Raw genomic sequence first — 21,988 nt, forward strand, 5'->3', positions numbered from 1 at the left:
GTATATGGCCTTCTATTCTAGTCCAATAGTAACCTTTGACCTAGTTTTTATGATGAACTGCACTTTGCATGTTTTCTGGCCTTTAAATCTCCAAAATTGGACCTATCTCTTCTAGTTTTGGAGATATAAGGGGCTAAATGTTACAGTTTTGGAGTTACAGTAATGTGCCATAAATTTCCTACAAAAGAAATTAATTGAAATAAAGAAAAAGTCATTTTGGTTGAAATTCTTGAAATGGGAGGTGCTCAGAAGTTCCAGATATTCAAATTTCATAAAATAATGTCATTTTTGACCAGAAGTTGTCTGCCTCGCCAAGCCTTATGTTATGTATTCCAGACGTTCAAAAATTTTTACATATTACCGTATTGTACATTTTACTTTCACCACCACATTGTACTTTTTGACACATCATAACTCGTAAACCATATGGAAAACAAAAAGACGGAGACCACCCCCAGTGTTAGCTTGACATACTCTATCAAATGCAAAAAAAAAGAGGTCTCTAGCATTAACTGTTCCAGAATTAGAGAGAGTTTTATGTTTCGTCATCTAATGGCCGTTGCTCCCATGAAAATGCACCGATTGACCCCAAACTCCGCAGATGAAAGATAACCTGAAGGGTAACACCTGCCAATAATATTATAGGTTAGGTCTGTGTAGTTTCTGAATATCAGCACAAATAATTTATTTTTTGTAAAAAAATCCCTTTTTTTGAAAATTTTGGCCCATTTCACCTTGAAATAAAGGTCAAAGGTCAAATCCAAGAGCATATTTGGAATCCTCAGATATGACTTTCAGTCAGACTTCTATCCTATACTAATTTTCCCCATAATTCCTTCAGTTGGGATAAATATAGCATTGACTTTTCAAAAAAATTGACAAGGGTGCATTTCAACGAGCGTCACGCCCAGGCAAATGCACCGAGACAAAAAAACAGGGGGTTCAAGTTGAGATTATATGTGACCTAAATCCAAGAGATGGGCACACAGGCCCATGCAAGCGGTAACGGTGACTTGTATCCCACGCCACCCTGCGGAGCTGGCAGAGCTCACAGAGCCCAGGATCCGGTGGAGCCATACGATACGGGTCGGGACTAAAACCATGAGTACCGCCAGCGAACAGGCTGGTGGTACTAAATAGTCTATCAAAATCTGTCAAAAACAGTTACAATGGGACAATCTGAGGATAATGGGGTTCCAGAAGTTTAGTCAAGCCTAAAAATCAAAGTCCTTTTGTGGAACAGGCACCTGGTGTACAAAAGAAGTAAAGTCAAGTCTGGCTCTTCATGCCTCATAACATGACATCTTAGTCTGGTTTACAGTATGCCTGGCATTTTTTTTTTTTTTTTTTTTTTTTTTGCCCCAATGCAAACTGGCTGTTGAAGTTCTCACCTCCCTGGGGAGGAAACAGCCCTGCTACCATATGAGGTGCTGAATGCTGGCATACAAACAACATCTTTCACTGCCAGACCAGGAACTTTACAGATGAAGAGTGACAATATTGGGCAACAAAGCAGATAGGAAATCTACAGAAAAAAAAAATCCACAAAAATCCAACCATTTCATCATGAGGTGTGGCCATATGGTACAGATCACCAGTTCGTATGATACTGGCAATGCTTAGTGGTGACTTAGGCCAGCATTGTGGGTTAGGGTTCAGCTGCAATGATAACATGACCAATTTCCATACAGAATCTTTGTAAGTGCATCACCTCTTAACAGATAAAAATATGTACTAATGAATCTAAATGTTATACTCCTTTCCAACTTGCCATTACTTTGTACAAGTAACAATAAGAGTAAGATGGCATCATGCTACATAAAAGCACAGTAGATACGAGGCATGCTATATATATGGTATTCTTACCTCCGGGTCGGTCTTTGGTAGGCCATTAGGTATGCCACTAGATGGAGTGTCACTACCTGGAGACCATACTTTAACAACATGGATATTCTATAAGAAGAAAACAGACAACACCCATAGCAACACATGCAAAATATAATGGAAAATGTAAAATTATAATAAAAATACTAATGATAGTAATGATTCTGTCTTTAATATGACAATGATAAGCACATACAAAAGCATCTATGGTATAAAAAATGCTGAAATCCCATACCAACAACACCGTACAATATAGATATCAAATTATATAAGCAACAGCTTAACATGCACCATTACCATTTTCATGTCTAAAAGAGCTAGCCCATCTAACTTCTATAAAAATGACAAGTAATGTTAGTCTAATACTTACTTCAGAGTCTCTACTCCCTGAAGATTTAGTAGAACTAGTTGGTTTTACAGACAGAGTAGGTAATTTTGTTAAGGTGGGAGGTTTTGCTCTGGACAAACCCAGAGAAGAAGGCTTAACAAGTTCTAGGGATGGATCGCTCTGCTCTGCATCTCTGGTTAGTTTGGTTACAGTACTTTGTGGTAATATAGGAGGAGTGGTGTCTATTATCTCTATGCTGTCTAATGTCATGTAAGCCTGAGCTGATGACTTTGGACTTCTTGGTGACTGAAAAAAAAAAAATTCCGACACCATGCAGGGGAAACATAACAGACTGGACATGATGCATGCAGTAAGTGACATTGTAGTAAAACATTAATATGCAAACATAACAAAATGATACATAGCACATACATCATGCTATAAACATATACCATACAACAGATGAAAAAACTGAAAACAACAGATATATGAGACATTATTCACTAGACTAAGTGCAGATTTCTATTATTCCCAGCTATAGTTTTATTAGTGTGCTTTTGTCATTTGTAATGTGTAGTATGTGCAATGATCATATATACCACTGAAGTAGTTTTAAGTAAAATTTAATTATATTTCACATAAAATTTTTTAAGAAATAAAAATATAAAGCTGAGTTCAATTTATTTTACAAATATTGTATGTGCATTGGGCAGAGACAAAATGTACAGTTAGTATCATGTAAAATGTCACAGAAATTCACAATATATATAAGTGTGTGTGTGTGTGTGTGTGTGTTTTAGTTCATTTTTCTAACATATGGAGAAACTGCATTCCCATGTGCATGTAAAAGCTTTCAAGTGGTGAATGCCACCTAGATTCTATAGTGTTCTTTATCCATGACATGATGTGAATGCACTTGCATCGCCTGGTCCCAGTCTAAACAGGGCAGTGTGAATGCACAATGAGCACTAAACATGCTCAGCCTACAGCTCCTTAGTGAGGCAAACACTACCAGGCTCCCTATCTTACTCAGTGCACAAAAATCAATATAAAAGTAGGGCCAAATGTGTGCAGATATTCATCATTTGTTCCTTATATATTCTGACCTAATGTATGCTCAAATGAGACCTCTGGGACAAACATTGTGTTGTAAATAATAGTGTGCACTAAACATTTAATCATCACACTAAAACCAGAGCTAATATGTAGTAGAAGTAAATGAAATGCCACTGAATTTCATGATGCTTTATGGGAAATTAAAATATGAAGTTCAGAGCATTTCAATTACTACCATATGGACTACTTCTACAACTACCACTACCATCTTACCTTTGGACTTAGGAAAAAATCTTAAAATGCTCAGATAGCACTCACCTCTGGATTTGTGTTAGGGATCTGATTAGCAGGCAAGTCTATGGGAGATGGGGTTGACATCCACGTCTTCTTAGCCAGAGTTCTAGAATCATCTGTAGAGGGCAGCAGTGTCTGAGACATGATCAGCTTCTCTTCATCCTCTAACAGCCTGATCTTGTCTTCACTACAATGACAACGGTGTACTTATGTGCACTTAGCTTAGCATTTCCAACCACATACGATAACGTTAAATATCTGCATGAGTGAATTTAGCTCATTGAATTTCAAACTTGCCTTAGGAAGATCATGTATATTAGACATTTCTTGAAAAAGTAAAGGTTCATATCTTTGTGCTGCTTAAGCAGCGCAAAATAAGAGAACTTATGAGTAGAAATGTGAACAGATACTGGAAGAACAGAATGTCAACTAGGCACACCAGTTTGCACTCAACACATTTTGTTAACTGCATTTCATTCAAGAAGAGGATAGCAACACTTCAAAATCAAAACCCTTCTACCCTCGCTAAAAAGGAATCTTACTTCATATGGTCCCCACTGCCTGTATTTTTCACACTCTCACTGAGCCTCTGAATATTCCTGACAGAATTGGGCAGTTTATTCGCTGGCACTTGGTTCTGTCCTTTGTCCTTCCATGCTAGAGTGGTGTAATCTGGAGTCTGGCCTTTTGTGGCCTTGTAGGTAGTGATCACTGGGGTGTGACTGATGTTTCCATCCTGGAAGACAAACAGGTATCAAGGCTTATTTATCAATTATATATAAAATTGTAGATAAACAACAACAATAATGGGCAATATTATAGTGAAATCCAGTTCTTGTGCAATTAAGTGTAAGTGTAATGCCCAATGTGAAAAATTCACTGAAACCAGCTGCCTTGATAAGATGATGACATGTCCTCAATTTTTTTCCAATATATTGCAATTTTGAAGTTACAAAATCACACTGATCAGAATCGAATTCATAAGTTTGGTAATGTTCATACTATTGCCAGCTATAAAATATAATCTGAAGATTCTAGATTTGATTCGATTTACAATGAAGATCCTCCACCCTATTCTTTAATATAAACCAGTTCTTAATAAAAAAAGTAATAAGAGAATCCATAATAATATCCAATATAAAACCTATATAAGTCAATTTATGCCTTGTCTATTATGGACAGATATGCAATCTAAATTCCTGAACCTATGAAACCCATGAACAAAAAAGACAATAATATGTAAGATTCATGCCTATTTCCCCTTTTTGAAATGTGTGCAGTTTTGAAATGCAGGTCTACCCAACTACCAGACTCAGCACCAAATGATCCCCTATTCACCGGTAGATCGGGCTATAATACCCATTTTCAAGGTGTGTATCAGTACGCGCTTCAAAGCATCAGACACGACACCACTCTTGCCTAATATGCTATGTGATAGTGATGATTCTCAGTGGGGTTTGAAAGTAGTTCATCTCATCTCAAAATTTGTTCTAGGGTATGATACTGTGAAATGCAAACTGACGCACACCTTGAAAGTGGGTAGTGTGGTCGGATCTACCGGTGAATTCGGGATCATTCGGTGTCAAGTCGGGTAGGCCTGAAATGGCATATTGGGCTCTATTCACATCCAAGTTTAGAATACAACAGAGTCACCCAAAAAGCACCTCTTTGACGTGGCTGATTTATTGACTAAACAGCAGAAAGCAACTTGTGGAGAACTTGTGAAAATTAGTAAACCCCCTGTAGCATAATTACATGTTAATTTCTCAAAGTGGATCAGTTTAGTTAACTGTACCACTGAATGTGATAAGGGGCTGGGCCTTGGAAAGATTGCCATGCCATTATAACATGTGTCCCCTTATTTCTGATATAGATTTGATAGAGAGATAAAATGAAAGTGAATTGAAACACCATTTTTCCTTAAATTTTCACAAAAAATGAAAAAAATTGTAACTGTGATTTCATGTATATGGCATGCAAAAAGGACCCCAACAATCATAACTTGTGCTAAAAATCATGCTTAACATAAGATTCATGTTTCCTGGCTGCACATCAAACATTCTTTATCATGACTATTTTTTACTTTACTTTAAAGTAAGCACATGCAAGTACCATAAAGTCAAAATATGTAAAAGTCAAGCATATTGTACTGTTTATGCAATATAGAATTTTTAAAAGCTCAAAATTATTAAATACTTTTTCTATACCACAACTATTATCCATGATCATAAAAAAAAAATCAATATTCTCATATACACAATTAAAATTTGATGTTACATCTTGACTACAGTGCTGCAGTAAGACCTCTATCCATATGATTATTTGAAATCTCTGCTAATTTTGAAGAGATGAACAACAGTTGTAAAAGGCACATGGAAGCTATATTGGCAATACAATTTGTCTATAACTTTGCCAAAATGTAAAAGACAGACATGAGCCTAGGTTTCCAGAAAAAAAAACTGTGAACATTTATCATGGGACCCAACACCTAACCCTGACAAATTTCGGGAACCATCAGAATTGAATTAAAAACGTGGAATTCCGCTTTTCCACAGAAAAAGCTCATGTCTGGTTGTAACATAAGGCTACATAATAATCCTTTGTTCCTACTATAAGATAAATAACTTCAGTCCTTTTTTTTTTGTTATATCATTTCAAAAATCATAGTTAATGCATTTTGAAATGGTGCTGCCGTCTGTTAATATTCAGCTTACAAAAGAAGCTTTCATCAATAACATATTTTTTCCCTTTAAATGTCATTCCTTTTCCTTGTCTATCAATCCCTTTTCTGACTTATTTTTTTCTTATTTTCTATGATCACAACCAGCATCTTACCAGGTAGTGTGGTTCCATCTCATCATGGTTTATTTCTAAGGTACGTACACATACTATAAAATAATTAAGTTGACATTTTATTTGCACTTTTGTTGGAATTCAGCCTTTATTTACCACTAGGAACTCATTTCCAATCTCTATCAGAAAATGTGACCAAAAGTCAATTTCATGTCTTACTTGAACCGCGCAAGTGTTTTAAAATGCTATAATGCTTTGTAATGGGCACAGAATTTGGTCCATACGTTGAATGCTGTCAGCACTCTAAGTTCTCTAGGAAAATAGATACCTAAGTAGCAGATTACAATGCCCTCATGCTTATGCACAATTCCCTGTCCCTGTCTTGAAGGTATCTTATTCTCTCTCTCTCTCTCCAAACAAAACAGTCGATGTGAGGAGACCCAAAAGTATTCCTCACCAGAGATGCAGAAGATCTCCCACCTAAATTATTCACAGACAATTATCTGCATATTATGTGCACATTTCCTTTTACTGCAAGAATTTTTTGCACAAATGTGACATCTTCACCTTGGTAGCTGGACTCTGGTAGAGAGTAATCAAACAGCACATTGTCAACTATAAGTTTCATAAGGTAGCTGTAATTTGGGTCTCTGGTATCTCCAAACTCTAGCTTACTCTGCCAAAGCAGTGAAATGGGAACCATTGGTGCTCACTTACAAAATCATACAGTTGTGTCTGTACCACCTGGGGCTCCTTTCATAACATGCCTCAAGTACATATTCATCCAAGTTATCTTTAAGATATATTCTCAAGTATCAAGTATCTTTAAGATATATTTTCTTGGTTTTCATGAATGAATTTGCCCTGTCTTTTGACAATGGAGTTTGCTCTCAAAAATGATAATTGAACATTTGGGTATGTCAATTGATATGTTTGCAAATGCTCAGCAACTAAAACTTAACACTTACGACTGCTATCCACCTAAATAGTCTGTATTTATTATTATTATTATTATTATTATTATTATTATTTATTTAATTATTATTTTTTATTTTTTATTTTTTTTGCAAAACAGGTCCCAGATCTGCTTGCCCCAAATGCCAGCATGCCCCACCTCCAAGTGATATATGATGATGATGATGATGCACAAAATACACTTAAACATCTATGTGCTACCTTCTCTTTTCTTTTAGGTGACTTTCTCCTTGCTATGTTACTAGGCCGAGATGATCTGGACTCCAAATTGTTGACAACTAATCCTCGGCTTTGAATTCGGATATGTGTTTTGTGTGGATGAGATTTGTGGCCATGGGGAGTTTTGGGACACCTGTGTGTGGACAGGGATGTTAGGGAAGCTGACGTGGAAGGGGAGGTTTGAAGGCCTGGACTAATAGGTTTGCCTCTGGATGGTGACTTCATGGACACAGAGTTGTTTTTTCTAGGTGCAAATAGATCCTGACTGTGGCAATGAATGGCTTGGATTTCAGTCTCGACCTTTTGGATCTCTGACTGGACATGGGAAAATGTAGGCCATGAGTGTGTATGCTTCAGTGGTGTGAGCTCTGGAATATGTGATTTCTTTACAGGAACTGCTCTGATCTCTTGCTTTTTTTCATTTGCTTTTAAATTCTTAAAAGATGTAGAAGTTGGTCTGCTATCACTGTGTTTCGTTTCCGTGGTTGGATTAGTGGATTGGGGAACTGTAAGATAACGATTTGGGTGGAGTCTACGCTGTACTGTGGAGGCAGAACCAGTATCCCTCTTCATAGGGGAACAATCAGAACCCTCTGATGGCACGACATTTTCTGTGTTACATACCTTCAGAATGGACAAACACAATAGAAACTCATAAACAACAGAGTATGATAAAGATGTAAACAGAAAACTAAATAAATAACACTGTGCACATATTTTGTCATGTCTTAGACTGCATTTCCACAGATTTTAGATCTATCTATCCCCGTGGGGAGTCTCACTAGATTACTGTCAGCTTAGTCGGCTTAAATTTCTGTCCCGCCCACTAAAAGCTGTTAAGGGATAATTAACTTCTGTGTGCGCTCGGCTGACAGCAATTTAGCATGAACCCCCAGGGAGTTAAGTCGATCCAGATGGATTGATCTAAATCTGTGGGAATGCAGTCTTAGATCTGACATAGCCCAGACCAACTATCAAACCTTCTGCCAAATTTTTTTCAGCATAACTTTATCAAGGTTATGTGAAAAAGAGGTTTTCAATTAATAAATAAACACACCTGAGCTATCTATCTAAAAACATGACATCAAAGGACATAAAAATAACTAGCTAGGGTCCTGTATCACAAAAATTCTGAAGTCAGTTTTGGGGCTTAAACTGGTTGCATTCAGCAAGAATCCATGTGGAGTTAGTGTGCATTAATTAGGTCAACAGAATTCATACTTTGCATTTCACAATGAACATGAGATGCAGTTGATGTCACTTTTTTTTTTTTGCCTTAGTAGGCTAAAGCTTAACTGGCCACTGAAACACAGCAAACAAGAGAAAATGCAAAACTTTTGAATAGAAAATGCTTGAAATGATATATTCAGAGTCAATCACATTGATTGATCATAAGCATTTCAGGTCTTACTGTGCTAACCATGGTATTTAGCTTGCAATTAGAAGACAACTAATCTAAGCAGTCTAACTGTTAGTGAAATGCCCTAAAACAAATGTTGCAAAGTCACCTTGACATAGCAAGCTATTTGAACTTAGCAGTCTAGGCTGAACCAAATAATTGCAGACTTTTTGTGATACAGGAGCCCAAAATTCTAAGAAAAATGCAAGGAAATTAGAAAAAAATCATTTTCCTTTGTGGTTTCAAAAAGGTGTGCTGTTAACCTAAAATAACTGTATTGTGTAAATTTGATGTCTCTTTGCAACGTGACTTCTAGTTGTTACCTAAGGCAGCTTCACTTCTAGCTATGCTATGGATTCACACATATTACACCTTAACCACTAAAGTAAGGATTTCACATGACTTTAGCCATTTTGAAGTAGATTCAAATTACTTTAATATTAATAACATAATTTCTTATCATTATCCTAAGATTTGTTTCACTCAAAATGAATATCGACTTTAAGTAAATAAGCTACCTGATTTCATATTCACTACATAACCTGGCTTAATCTTAGTCATTAAGTTATAAAGTTTTGGTTAAAATTTTTCTTTGAGTCACACAGCACACAAACTGGTTCCTTAAAAGTCCTCTCTGTGGGATTTACCTGCCAAAATAATTTTTTTTGTGGGTAAAGAGCAATTTTCACTTACTCTCAAATTACATGACCTGACAGTCCCTGTACTCGGATTTGATGTTTTGTTCCGTTTTTAATTCAGTACTAATATTTTTAAAAGAGTGACATCTGCATCACATGCATTGCCTCATTTTCCCACAGAAAATTGGGGGAGGGGGGTTTGTACCGTGGCCCTGTGGAGAGTACCTTTAATCTTAAAAGTAAGGAAGTGTTGTACGTTGCTCTAGCTATAAATACAAATCCCATATTTTGATCTGAATGTGACAACATTCCTCAACAAACCAATCTAATGATTGAAGGGCATTATAGTATATAACACTTAAGATCATGATCTACCATGCATACATGTACACTTAAGCAAGAGGCATGAGATAAAGATTACCTTTTTCTGAACAGCTTTGGCAGTGGTAATCACAGGATTATTGGAGACGTGGCCATCCTTCACAAAAGCACAAAAAGATGAAACAATCATAATTTAAGCATGCTGCACAAGTATGATGCAGTAAAAGCGACAGGAGATACAGAAGATGTTCTGTACGAGGCAAGTAGAACTGTACACCGTCTAGTGCTGGATACAGTGACATTTTCAATATTTTCTTTTAAAATTAGAATTCAAACTGTTTCATAAGTTTTAGTAATTCTTTCAAACCAGTATCATAACAGTTGGAATATGTTTATGTTGCAAAATGTTTTATTTTCATGGCTTTGGATCCCTGCTTGCCCCATATCAAACATTTCTGACAACACCGTTAAAATAAAGTCAAATTCAGAAAGGTTTGTATAATCAGCACATATAACTTGAAAGATAGTTTTACATACCAGAAGAAGAGAAACTATATTGGTTGAGAGAAAATTACAATTCACTACTTAGAACTGAACATACAACCAAGCATGGATTAAGAGGTAGATGTTCTGAATTTCCTCGTGCTTAATTTGTTCCATGAAAGCATAAGAAAAAGATACCAATTGGAAAAAATACAAATGATGACTAGGCTTACTCCAGCCTCATTACAGATCTCTCCTGGGGCTTGTTGCACTCAAGGATGCCATCTGGTGGTGAATCAAACAAATGAATAGTCCCAATTCTGTAGCCAGTTAGACGTCACTTCTCAGGTTATTTTTGTTCCAGTAGATATCACTTTCTCATTTGATCATTACATAATCTATGCACCATCTTCACTGCATATGTCTACTAATCAGGTAAGCTATTTTTGCTGCTAGCTATATATAAAATGGAATCCACACACTAATATACGCAAGCTGCATTTAAACAAAACAAACTGGTGGGAATTTAGAGTAAATAAATTAAGATTTGTCTCTTTTTTTTTTAGTATGCAAAAAGCACTAAAATTCTATTCTTCACACATTATATAGACAAGCAGTTTATTTGTAGCAGTCATTTAAGATAGCGTGTAGAGGAGTGGGTAGTCTGTTTAGAGGCATGTACAAAACAGGCTGTATTGTTATTTCCCACTCTACTCTCAAAACATTTTTCTTAAACTGGTGAAAGTTCAAATAAAGTCACCAAATGAACCTTACTGAACTGAAAAACTTTAAAAGTTATGTTGTACATGCAAGCTAACTGACGTCTTCAGTTAGAGCACTTGTAGCTTGTGCCAGATTAGGGCCAGTTTGACCAGTGTAAATGCAGCTTAGCATATCTAGTTGGCATGGAAAACTACCTTTAGAGAGACAAGGATTGGTTCTCTACTCTGCCCACTGATCCACTCATCTGCTGTCAAAGATGGAGTGCTGCTGGGAGTCGGTGGATACACGTCTGCTTGGAAGGAGTCAGACTACAGATAAAAAATATACCATTATTTTTCATAAACAGGTGTAAATCTATTTATACAATTTCATTTAAGGATACAGCACTTTTATAACTTTTCGTCCAAAGTTTAACAAAAATAGACCTTGCCATCTACTTAACCATCAATCTTAACTTCTTCAGCATTCCATGCTTTGCTTTATGCCTTTTGAAATAGACAGCTGATAGCAGATCAATAAAAGCATATCAGACATTACCTCAAAAAATAGGCATTTGGTTACATATAAATCTGATCTTAATACACCGAAATATCACATCTACAATTATGCTAAAAATGTATATAATATGAGAGGGAGGGGGGGATGGATAGACAGATAGCTAGATGTGATTCATGAATTGGCACACATTAAGATAAATGTCTCCTTACCTTTCTAGGAACAATCATAGACAAAGGTTCACAGACACCTCTGGCTGACGAGTGGAGCTTATAGAATCTAGCTATCTCATGTTTGGCTATGTCTAGGCCTCTCTTTGGCATTACACCTGAAATATGAATAATTAACAGGAAATTAAAAAAAAGGGAAACTCTTAGTACTCCAAAAACCACATATTTTCTCAGCATTAAATATCCTGAGTTTAGACATTAGTAGAAACAAATCTCCATTATCCTCATCCATAGGCCCATAATGGTACATTATTATTATTATGGGCCTATGGATGAGGATAATGTTTATATTATATTATACAGGGCCCAACACCAGCTTAATGTGGCCCTGAGAGTGCCAGAATAAGTGGCCCTTACCTATACCCCTCTGTGGATGTGGAGACATGTACTGGTTTAAGTAGTGGATGTGTGGAGCTTCATCACTGATCTCAAAATATCTAATGTTGCCATCTCCCTGGGAAATGACAGACATAATTTACTCAAATACAATTTTTTTTGGCAAAGAGAAACTTACAGTCAGACAGAAAAACAGATAGATAGTTCATTAAATAGATTATTTAACCGATCAACTAGATGGATAAATAAAATGGTATAGCATGATCATAAAGTTCATCAGTATAGTATGAAAATCTGGATGTAGTTTTCGCATAAAACATTGTTACATATAAGAAAAAAAAATGCTAAGCCTGGTTTAAAAGATTGAAATAACAGAAGGTGATGAAACTGAAAGCATTAAAAAATATATATTTACATATAACAGTCTGAAATATAGACTAACAAGGCAGCAAAGCTGTCAAATGTACAGACAAAAAGCAGGAAATAACTATGCACAAAATAGGCTACTGTCAATTCTGATGCAAAAGTACATTATGTTAAACTGCAAATTCAACATCAAATTTTAATTATGCTCAACAGGTAATACCAATGTAAGTAAAATGTGTAACAAGCATAAGGCTTCAGGCCCATGTTCACACTTTGAAAATGTATAACTTCCAGAAAAAGAAGCCAATTAGACTGCTTTTCCAACTCAGGCTGCATTTTAGTCCTGTATTTCTTTTTTGAACGTTTGGCAATCATCAGTAACATGGTTTTCCCATAATGGTCATCATGGCAGCAGCACCCAAAATTGTGTTTTCTTCTATTCTGATGCAATATTACATAATGGTTAACAGCATAATGACCGTCAATTTTTAATAATAAAATATACGTATCATTTTCAGAAAATGTGACTAGCATGGGTCTTCAAGCCCATGGAACTTCAAAGTCACACCTTGAAAATGCCAATATGTGAAAAATTAAATTTTCACAAAAAAAACTGTTTAACTAGCAGAAAAAATTACCAAACAGACTGCATTGCCTACTGAAGCTGTATTTAAGTCCCATGTTTCTTTCCTGTAAGTTTGAGAACAGTAAGTGACATGATTTTTCTTAAATGGTCATCATGGAAGCAGTGCCCAAAATATTTTTTTTCCAAATTTTGATGCAATATTACATAATGTTTTACAGCATAATGACCATCAATTTTTAATAATAAAATATTAGTATTATGGATATTCAGAAAATGTGACTAGCAAAGGTCTTCAGGCCCATGGAACTTCAAAGTCACAACTTGAAAATGCCAAAATGTAAACAAGACAGCACTGTTCTGAAATGTTTTTTTTTTTTTTTCATTTTTAACACTTTTTTAACATAAAACAAAATTAACAGTTTACTGCCATTTTTATATGATCAACTAAGAAAATTGATGAGATGGGAAAAATATCAATAGAACAGTGTCAAATGTCCAATTTCCTCCATTCTGAGTTTCTGAACATAGTGAATGATTGAATCTTACAAACTGTAATGATATGAGTTTATTTCCATTTTTGAAACTTTATTACACAATACACGATAACAAGTTTACCATCAGTTTTACAAAATCAACTAACAATGTTGAAAAGATGCAGGAAATGTCAAACAAACACTTTTACTTATCTTATTAATTAAATAATGAAACTGTTAACATGCCTAAAAATTGAATCTGAGGAAATGTGAAACAAGACAGCACTCCTCTGAAATGGGTTTATTTCCATTTCTAACACTTTTTTAACATAAAACAAAATTAACAGTTTACTGCCATTTTTATATGATCAACTAAGAAAATTGATGAGATGGGAAAAATATCAATAGAACAGTGTCAAATGTCCAATTTCCTCCATTCTGAGTTTCTGAACATAGTGAATGATTGAATCTTACAAACTGCAATGATATGAGTTTATTTCCATTTTTGACACCTTATTACACAATACACGATTACAGGTTTACCATCATTTTTACGTAATCAACTAACAATGTTGTAAAGATGCAGGAAATGTTAAACAAACACTTTTACGTATCTTATTAATTAAATAAAGAGACTGTTAACATGCCTAAGAATTGAATCTGAGGAAATGTGAAAAAACAGCATAACTTATAAAATAATGGTCCGATTATGCTGATTTTCGAACTTGACCTGCGTTTTAGTAAGATTGATTACTCCTGTGAGTTTCATGACAACAGGCCTATGGGTTTTCCTTGAAATGTGTTAACAGTTTTGCATATATGCTGAAAAGTGAAAAAACAGCATAACTTATAAAATAATGGTCCGATCATGCCGATTTTCGAACTTGACCTGTGTTTTAGTAAGATTGATTACTCCTGTGAGTTTCATGACAACAGGCCTATCAGTTTTCCTTGAAATGTGTTAACAGTGTTGCATATATGCTGAAAAGTAAAAAAAAACAGCATAAATTCTACAATAAAGGCCCGATCATGCTGATTTTCGAACTTGACCTGCGTTTTATGAATATTCATCAGCTCTGTAAATATAAAGCCAAAAAGTAAAACTGTCTTCCACTTATGGTGTTAACGCTGAAAGTGCACGGCGACATGATCGGCGACGGCGACGGCGACGGCGACGACAGACGCAGGTGATGGCAATATGTACAGACACATCTGTGTCTGTACATAAAAATAACCTGTCCTCAGTACAAAATCTATAGTATAAATGAGGCAGTGTCCTTTAGGATGTCAGTTTCCACCCCACTGACCACAAGTAAGCTCAGAAAACTTCCAGTCCAAATGACATCCAAGTATTCCAAGATGAAATCTTTCAATGACCAAAATTCTCACCAACATAATCAGAACAGTAACTTTGAAAAAATTCCATTATTTTACTAGCCCAACACTTAATTGACTGGTCAGCTGCATGGGACGAGTGGTTCACGTACCTTCCCTGCGAGATAGACCACCCGAATGTCATGGTCATAGATAGGGAAAAGGGTGCCACAGGCTGTGTCTATCTCCTCTGTGCTCAGAGGGTTACTAAAGTGTCTCTGAAAGGTATAAATAATATGAAGAAGAAGAAGAAGAAAGAAGTTCATTAGAATCTCAAAATGCCTTACACAATAATTAAACAATTCTACTTTAACAATGACAACATATGATTACAATGAAATAGCTGAAATAACAATCAACCATACAGAAATAATACTTGATTTATCAAAGATTATTTTAGAAATCTCAAATTGTCATTAACACCTTAGGAGTGTTTGTAAATATTATCATTATAGAAAGAAGGGTTTATTTTGGGTGAACACACCACTGAAATTGTGAATAAACGACGGTTGGTACTAAATGCTATACTATCACTTAATTATACATATACACCCGGGCCAGGATAATAAGTTCCCTAATCAAATCAATACGATCAGAGAATGTGAAAAATATTTGTGACAGTCTGATTATTGAGAATAAAGCTAACAACAGCATTCATCATGCAACAGTACAGACATAAATATCACTGTTTTCCTAATGATTAGAATGTCATCAATCCATCACTGTAATTCCCAACAATTGTGTATAAATTCTCAACATCATTACCCATAATTCAAATTGTGCACTGATGCACATGTTAAAAGCAACTTACCACATCCCATAATGCTATCTGTCGGTCACAACTTCTGGTGAAGCCACAGGTCAGGATGTTGCTGGTGTCTCCTAGGAAAACACACTTTGAGATTCTTGGCCCTGACTGGGCCACTGTTTCCTGGAAAATTAGAATAGAATGGTCTTTGCAAACACAACTTTACATGCCCCGTCACATACTTTTTCACTGATCTAGCCAAGGAATGTTCTTACTTCATGATACTATTTAATTTATTAATCTCATGCTTAAGCTTTCTTCCTAAATCCCTGAATAGTCATTCTCACTGGTCGTTTTTTTCCCATACATGGAATATTAAACATTTCAAAGTAACTGTCTTTTCATCAGGTTGTATATCAAAGGTTCTTCTTCAGATCTTCAGATTCCCAATAAACAGACTGTTTTCTGGCCCTGGCTTTTTTATTCAAGTTTACTGTGCCAATGACAAATATAGTCTTATTCATTCTACCATTTGGATTCAAGGTTCCCACAAATAGGCTCTAAGCACTAAAATTATCTGAACCTTTTTTGTAGAATGGTCTTATAAAGACTTACTGCCCCTGGAATTTAATATTTTAATGCTTGTCTACTTACAGCTGCTGTTTCTCCTGACCTTGGGTCCACTACCCTGAGCATCTTATCTTTTGATGTCGTTGAGAACAAACTGCCATCTCTGTTCCAGCTTATGGAGTGGATGTTGTCTTTGTGACAGTTAATGATGTTGATGGGCTCAGCCGTCTCAATGTTCCACAGAATGCACTGAAACGAGCACCTGAACTTTGAATGGCAATGTCAGACAGCCTCATTATGACTTGAATAACAGTTTGAGTAATAAATTATATTAAATACCCTTGAAACTTTAGATAAAAGTCATTTAAGTGCTGTAAGCTTTCTAGGGCAACTACAGCCTTGTGTCTTGTTCACGTTTAATTTGATGGTGATTGTTAAATATCATGAAGCAGATTAACATAAAATGTTATTATGTATGAGTATAAATCTGCAAGCAGTTGTTTTATCTGTACTTGTAGTTCAGAACTAGAGGTGATGCCCCCTTTATTGAATATGTGTGCTTTGGAATAAGGCTTTTTTTTTTCTTTTACATACCGTGTTGAACTTCATGAATTCTAATGAGGATTCTCTCTCTCTCTCTCTCTCTCTCTGTGTCACAGAGTGTGTGTGTGTGTGTGTGTGTGTGTGTGTGTGTGTGTGTGTGTGTAATTCTCAACACTGAATAAATAAGAAAATTATATAGACAGATTCAAATACCAAATACAGCAAGTTAAATATTCTTCGAATTCATAATCCATACACAGAACTGTAGAAACATATTATGCCACATTCAGCAGCAATCACAATACAAAATGAGGAACATTAATAAAGTTTTGGCACAGGATTAGTTTAAAAAAAACACTGGAAACCACCTGAGGCTACAGCCCTATCTCAGTCTGAGTTTACCTTATTGTCAAAGCCAGCACTGAGCAAGATATTCTCGGCAGTGGGGTGCCACTCCAGGTAACCCACCCTCCTCTGGTGACCATGGAGATCCACCTGCCACTCCGTCATATTACTCTTCAGGCCTCCATCAGGAATTTGCCAAATTTTTACCTGTAATCAGATACATCCTTACCTGATTATATAATACTTTAACTGTGATAACATAAATTTCACCTGTCATTTGATACATTTTTAACTGAGTTGACAACTGGGTATACATTTTTACTTGTTGTCATACAGATTTTTCTCTATATTTAATACATTACATACATTTGATTTGATGTCCATTACTTGAATTAATAAATGAATATTAAGATTATAAAAAGAAATAACTACATACTGCAGATTGACAGATAAACAAATCTCATATTCTGTCATTACTTAAGTTGATTTCATATTAAAACTATATCATAGTTTTGAATTTAATAACAGTAATTAAGCTCCACAATAACTAGAGAAAATATATGAATAAGCCTACTTTTTATCTATTTTACATATCTCGCACTGCCTGTAGAAAAGTACAGCAAAGTGTTTATTTTCTTATCTATCAGAACACCCCTGTGGCACTTATTAAACATGCAAGCATAATCCCAAGTGCTAGGTGTATTATTTCAACTCAATGATTTCATGTTCTTGTATATTGAAAAAAATCTTGAAAAATGGCTGTCATTAAGCATTAGGTTAGTACATAGATCTTAGTACATAGTCTCAAAAAAACATCTGTTACTGCACTCTTCTTACATAGCAACATATTGTACCCTGAACATTTACATCTTTAGGCAAAATAATGCAATTAACCATATCCCGTACTTTAAGTTATGGGAAAATCCTTAGCGATCAATTTTCTGAGGTATATCAGTTTTCTTCTAAAGGGCAATATTTTGTTTAGATATTAACATTAAGTTTAACATGGAAGCTTATGATTGGTAGACAACTTGCAAGTAACATATTTGTATAAGTGAAATAAAACTGAAACATTTTACTATTTCATTAATATTGCACAGCAAAGGAAAGAAAAACTAATAACTGATGATTTTGACACTATAGATTAGCTCTGAATGCAGCTCAGTGCTGCAGATGTGATAACAATACAGAAGTTATACTGAGCCATGGTCATTGATTAACATAATAATCAAATATCACTGCCTTCAGTTGAGTCATCATGTGAAACCCAAAGTACTAGCATACAGTTTAGTAGATGTTGTTTCCTATTGCTGAGATCTGATATTAAATAGCCATTCCTTTGTTGAATGCATAATCCCACCTGAGTAGATAATGCTTATCAAACATGTCCTCTTGAGCAACTGTGATATGAGAGATATATCATATACTGAAATATAATCTCTCCACACCTGGAGCAGCTTTTGTAAAACAGCCTTTAAACTAAAGGACAGGTAGTCTTCAGTCACTGTACGAAGTTAAGGTTTACTTGAATTCAAGATAAATCAGCAGTAGTCTGCTACTTTAATTAAGATAGAATCAATATTGTACATAACACTGGTCATTTATTTCTTCAATAAATCAGGTGCAACATTTCATTCAATTGAACCATTAGTGATTTATCTAAAGTAGACCAAAATTTCAGTCCAGAAGTTAGACAAACACAGGGCCTTGTCTGAATGTGAAAACCTTTACAAAAACCATCCCCTTTCTGATCTCTACTGAAAATTTCATCAAAATCCATATGTAACATTTTAAGTGAGGCTGATGATGAACTGAAAGGCAAACAGACAAACAGAAGTGAAAACAAAACCTCCTTGGTGGAGGAAATAAGATAAAAACCACTTACTGTTGCATCATCAGAACAAGAGGCAATGATATTGTCATCAAACGGATACCACTTGATGTCAAGCACTGGCCCTCTATGACCACAAACTTTGGGAAAATTTGTTTCCACTCTTCCAGGCTGAGAGAAAAATATCATATATACTTGGTAAAATAACATTCTTTATCATTCAAACTCATTTTTTTAAGTAGAAATCTACCCTTTTACATCTAAAAATTAAAACCACTGAGAGAAACATCTAATGTTATTGCTCTTATGTGATACAAGCAAGTTATGTGTAATATTACAATATTCTTAAAGAAACATTTACATAAAATTTCCATTTCCTTTGTTTTCTTTCAATCTTCCTGCACCTTAATTCTACAAATGCATTTCTCATATATTCAAGTCCAACCCTTAAAAACAAAACCACAAATAACAAACACCAGGCTGCAGGTCACACCATTATTGATTATTAGATCCTGGTACCTTTTCTATACAGTTTCAGTTTCTGCACAATTCATTGATCAAAAGCAATACTAGACGCCCAGCTTATGATAGATAGATGGATTAATGGTGGCAGTAAACTGAATGCAATATGAAGTGTATCAGGTGAACAGATAGAAGTAATGCATAGATGCACAAAGACTTATTAAGATTCACATCAGCAATTCTGAAAACAGTCTGAAATACAAACATCTTTATCCGACATGGATTAATGGATAAATACTATAAATTACTGATAAAAGGGAGGTTTAAGTGACTTTCTGAGAGGATGTTTTCTGAACAAAAGCCTATGCATCTGAAGCAACAGAATTCAAAAATAAATATACTACCTTGTTCACTGGAATGGTTATAAAACTTCCTCCTCCTCCAGATTCTGTTACTATAGCAACAAACTTGGGATTGACAGCACAAAAAGAGCTGTCGTGAGCATTCCTGGAGATTTTGATATTTTCAAAGCAGTTTTCCCTGCGCGAAGGATTCCCATACACATGACGGAACTTGGAACTCCGCAATCGGAATGCCATCTAGAAAACAATTTAAAAAAATGTTTATCAGTACTAAATACTTTGTATAACATTTCATATTTATCACACTTATCAATATACAACCCAATTTATGGGCAAAGTGAGATAATATGTCACCATATACCTTAAAAATCTTGTGTTTTAATGAGCTATGTTACTATGGAATACTCAGAAATAGTAAAGAACACAATATAACACAGAATCCAATAGCACATAGTTCTAAATCAGAAACAATTACAACATATAGCAATACAAGTTATTACCAAAATTCTCTATCATATGGTCCAAACTACTGTAAATCAGTTTTCTCCGTTTCCTACACTCAATAAAGATCAATTTCTTATATGCGGACTTACTATTGATCCACTAGTTAATATCAATATAGCACTAGCATCAAAATCTAGTTTATCCACCGGGAATAATTATTTCATTGAGAATGGAAACAATCAACTCAGAAAATATCCAGGGTTTCATTTCAACAAAAAAGTGCAAACAAACAAATGGAAAGCCCCCTTATTTTAAGTTGACTTCTGGGTAAGAACATTTTAGAAAAGATTGCCATGTAATAAATTGGACTACAGGCCCAAATAGACTGCAGTCACAAGTGAGAGTAAGGGACTATTCCCAGACCCTATCATACTAACTGGGGATTCTAGCTAATTTGCAATCAACTTAAGCAGCTTAGATGTCTGTCACGCCTACTGAAGCTGTTAGGGGGCAATTAATTATCATTTACAGCTTCAGTAGGCATGCCAAACATCTAAGCTGCTTAAGCTGAAAGCAATTTAGCGAGAATCCCCTCGGAGAGGAGTCTATCCTGCTAGATCGATCTAGGTATGGGAATGTGGTCATAGACAATGCAATTAATTGCAACAAAAAGCAAGCCTACATGACAACAGATATACCCTGTTTACAACACAGAAATTTAAGAGCTTGAAGTTGATACCTCTCCATCTTCCTCCTTCCCCATGATTTGGCAAGTTTTCCTGGAATCCTCAAACACTCTGTGGTCTACATGGATGACTAAGAGCTTATCAGGCTATCACTAAACACCAACCAATGTACTTGAGAAGAAATAAGAGAGAAAAAACTGAAAATACAGATAGCAAAAATCAATAGACATATAACACTGGCTTATCACACATAAAAAAAAGGTTACAGATACAGAAACAGGATTTTTTCTTCTTTTCTGATCTAGTGGAATTAAGAACACATGCGATGGGAGAGAACATTATATGTTATTGACAAATTGTATAAGAAAATTCATCAAAATATGTCAAGGTTATTTGTTAATGTTTTTATTATTTGTTCAAAATCATAAAATATTTTTACCAATTTGCATTTCATAAGTAAGGCACAATGTAGAAATTTTGATACATTTCTGAGATGTATACAAATTACTACCCATAAAAACAGAGAGAGAAAATAGTTTATTTCCTCCAACAGAAAGCAATTTATATATAAACAACAAATTAACATTTTTGTAATAAACACAAAGGAATTAACTTTTTTTTATGTTGTGGGGTGTTTTACATGTTTCAAGTCAAGAGTGATTTAAATCAATGAAGAAGAATTCTGTATAATTTTCACATGCAAGGCAACATATCTTTGAGTAGGTAGAGTCAGTCTATTACAATATTTAAACAGTGACATCAATGCAAATGCATCTTGACAGAAGCCATAGCTGTGAAATGACTCACAGCACAATAAGTAAGGAGAAAAATTGAGCATGCAAAAAATAACAATTATGAACAACAATTTTTCAGAGTAACAATTAACCCAACTGATGTACATACTAGTATAGCCTATGGAGTAATGTAGCATTAAAATCAAAATCACCAAAAAAACAATAACAACAATACACATAAATCCGCCTACTTACCTTAATCAGTCTGGTTGACCAGTGTTACCGTCCAC

The 21,988-nt window shown here is 35.1% G+C and overlaps 1 protein-coding gene across 6 annotated transcripts in view; it reads right to left on the minus strand.

The window, feature by feature from the left end:
* The window catches only part of LOC106156716 (coronin-2B), a 34,514-nt gene that overhangs the window by 5,115 nt on the left and 7,411 nt on the right, over window positions 1-21,988 (minus strand). For 2 of the 6 annotated variants that reach the window (XM_013532123.3, XM_013532138.3), the window contains exons 2-16: window positions 21,018-21,161; window positions 19,877-20,071; window positions 19,065-19,181; window positions 17,237-17,386; window positions 16,376-16,540; window positions 15,785-15,904; window positions 15,087-15,191; window positions 12,196-12,292; window positions 11,821-11,936; window positions 11,308-11,421; window positions 10,008-10,064; window positions 4,105-4,298; window positions 3,587-3,749; window positions 2,255-2,518; window positions 1,867-1,953 (exon numbers count right to left, since the gene is read on the minus strand). In XM_013532123.3, coding sequence (XP_013387577.2) covers window positions 1,867-1,953; window positions 2,255-2,518; window positions 3,587-3,749; window positions 4,105-4,298; window positions 10,008-10,064; window positions 11,308-11,421; window positions 11,821-11,936; window positions 12,196-12,292; window positions 15,087-15,191; window positions 15,785-15,904; window positions 16,376-16,540; window positions 17,237-17,386; window positions 19,065-19,181; window positions 19,877-20,071; window positions 21,018-21,041 — 1,968 coding nt within the window. In that variant the 5' untranslated portion in view covers window positions 21,042-21,161. The remainder of the gene's footprint in view (window positions 1-1,866; window positions 1,954-2,254; window positions 2,519-3,586; window positions 3,750-4,104; window positions 4,299-10,007; window positions 10,065-11,307; window positions 11,422-11,820; window positions 11,937-12,195; window positions 12,293-15,086; window positions 15,192-15,784; window positions 15,905-16,375; window positions 16,541-17,236; window positions 17,387-19,064; window positions 19,182-19,876; window positions 20,072-21,017; window positions 21,162-21,988) is intronic. The other 4 variants (XM_013532130.3, XM_087006857.1, XM_087006858.1 and 1 more) reach the window with 4 other exon arrangements.

Source organism: Lingula anatina, chromosome 2 (genome assembly GCF_051362555.1).
Source record: "Lingula anatina isolate TDL-2025a chromosome 2, LinAna3.0, whole genome shotgun sequence".
In the NCBI taxonomy this organism is placed as follows: domain Eukaryota; kingdom Metazoa; phylum Brachiopoda; class Lingulata; order Lingulida; family Lingulidae; genus Lingula; species Lingula anatina.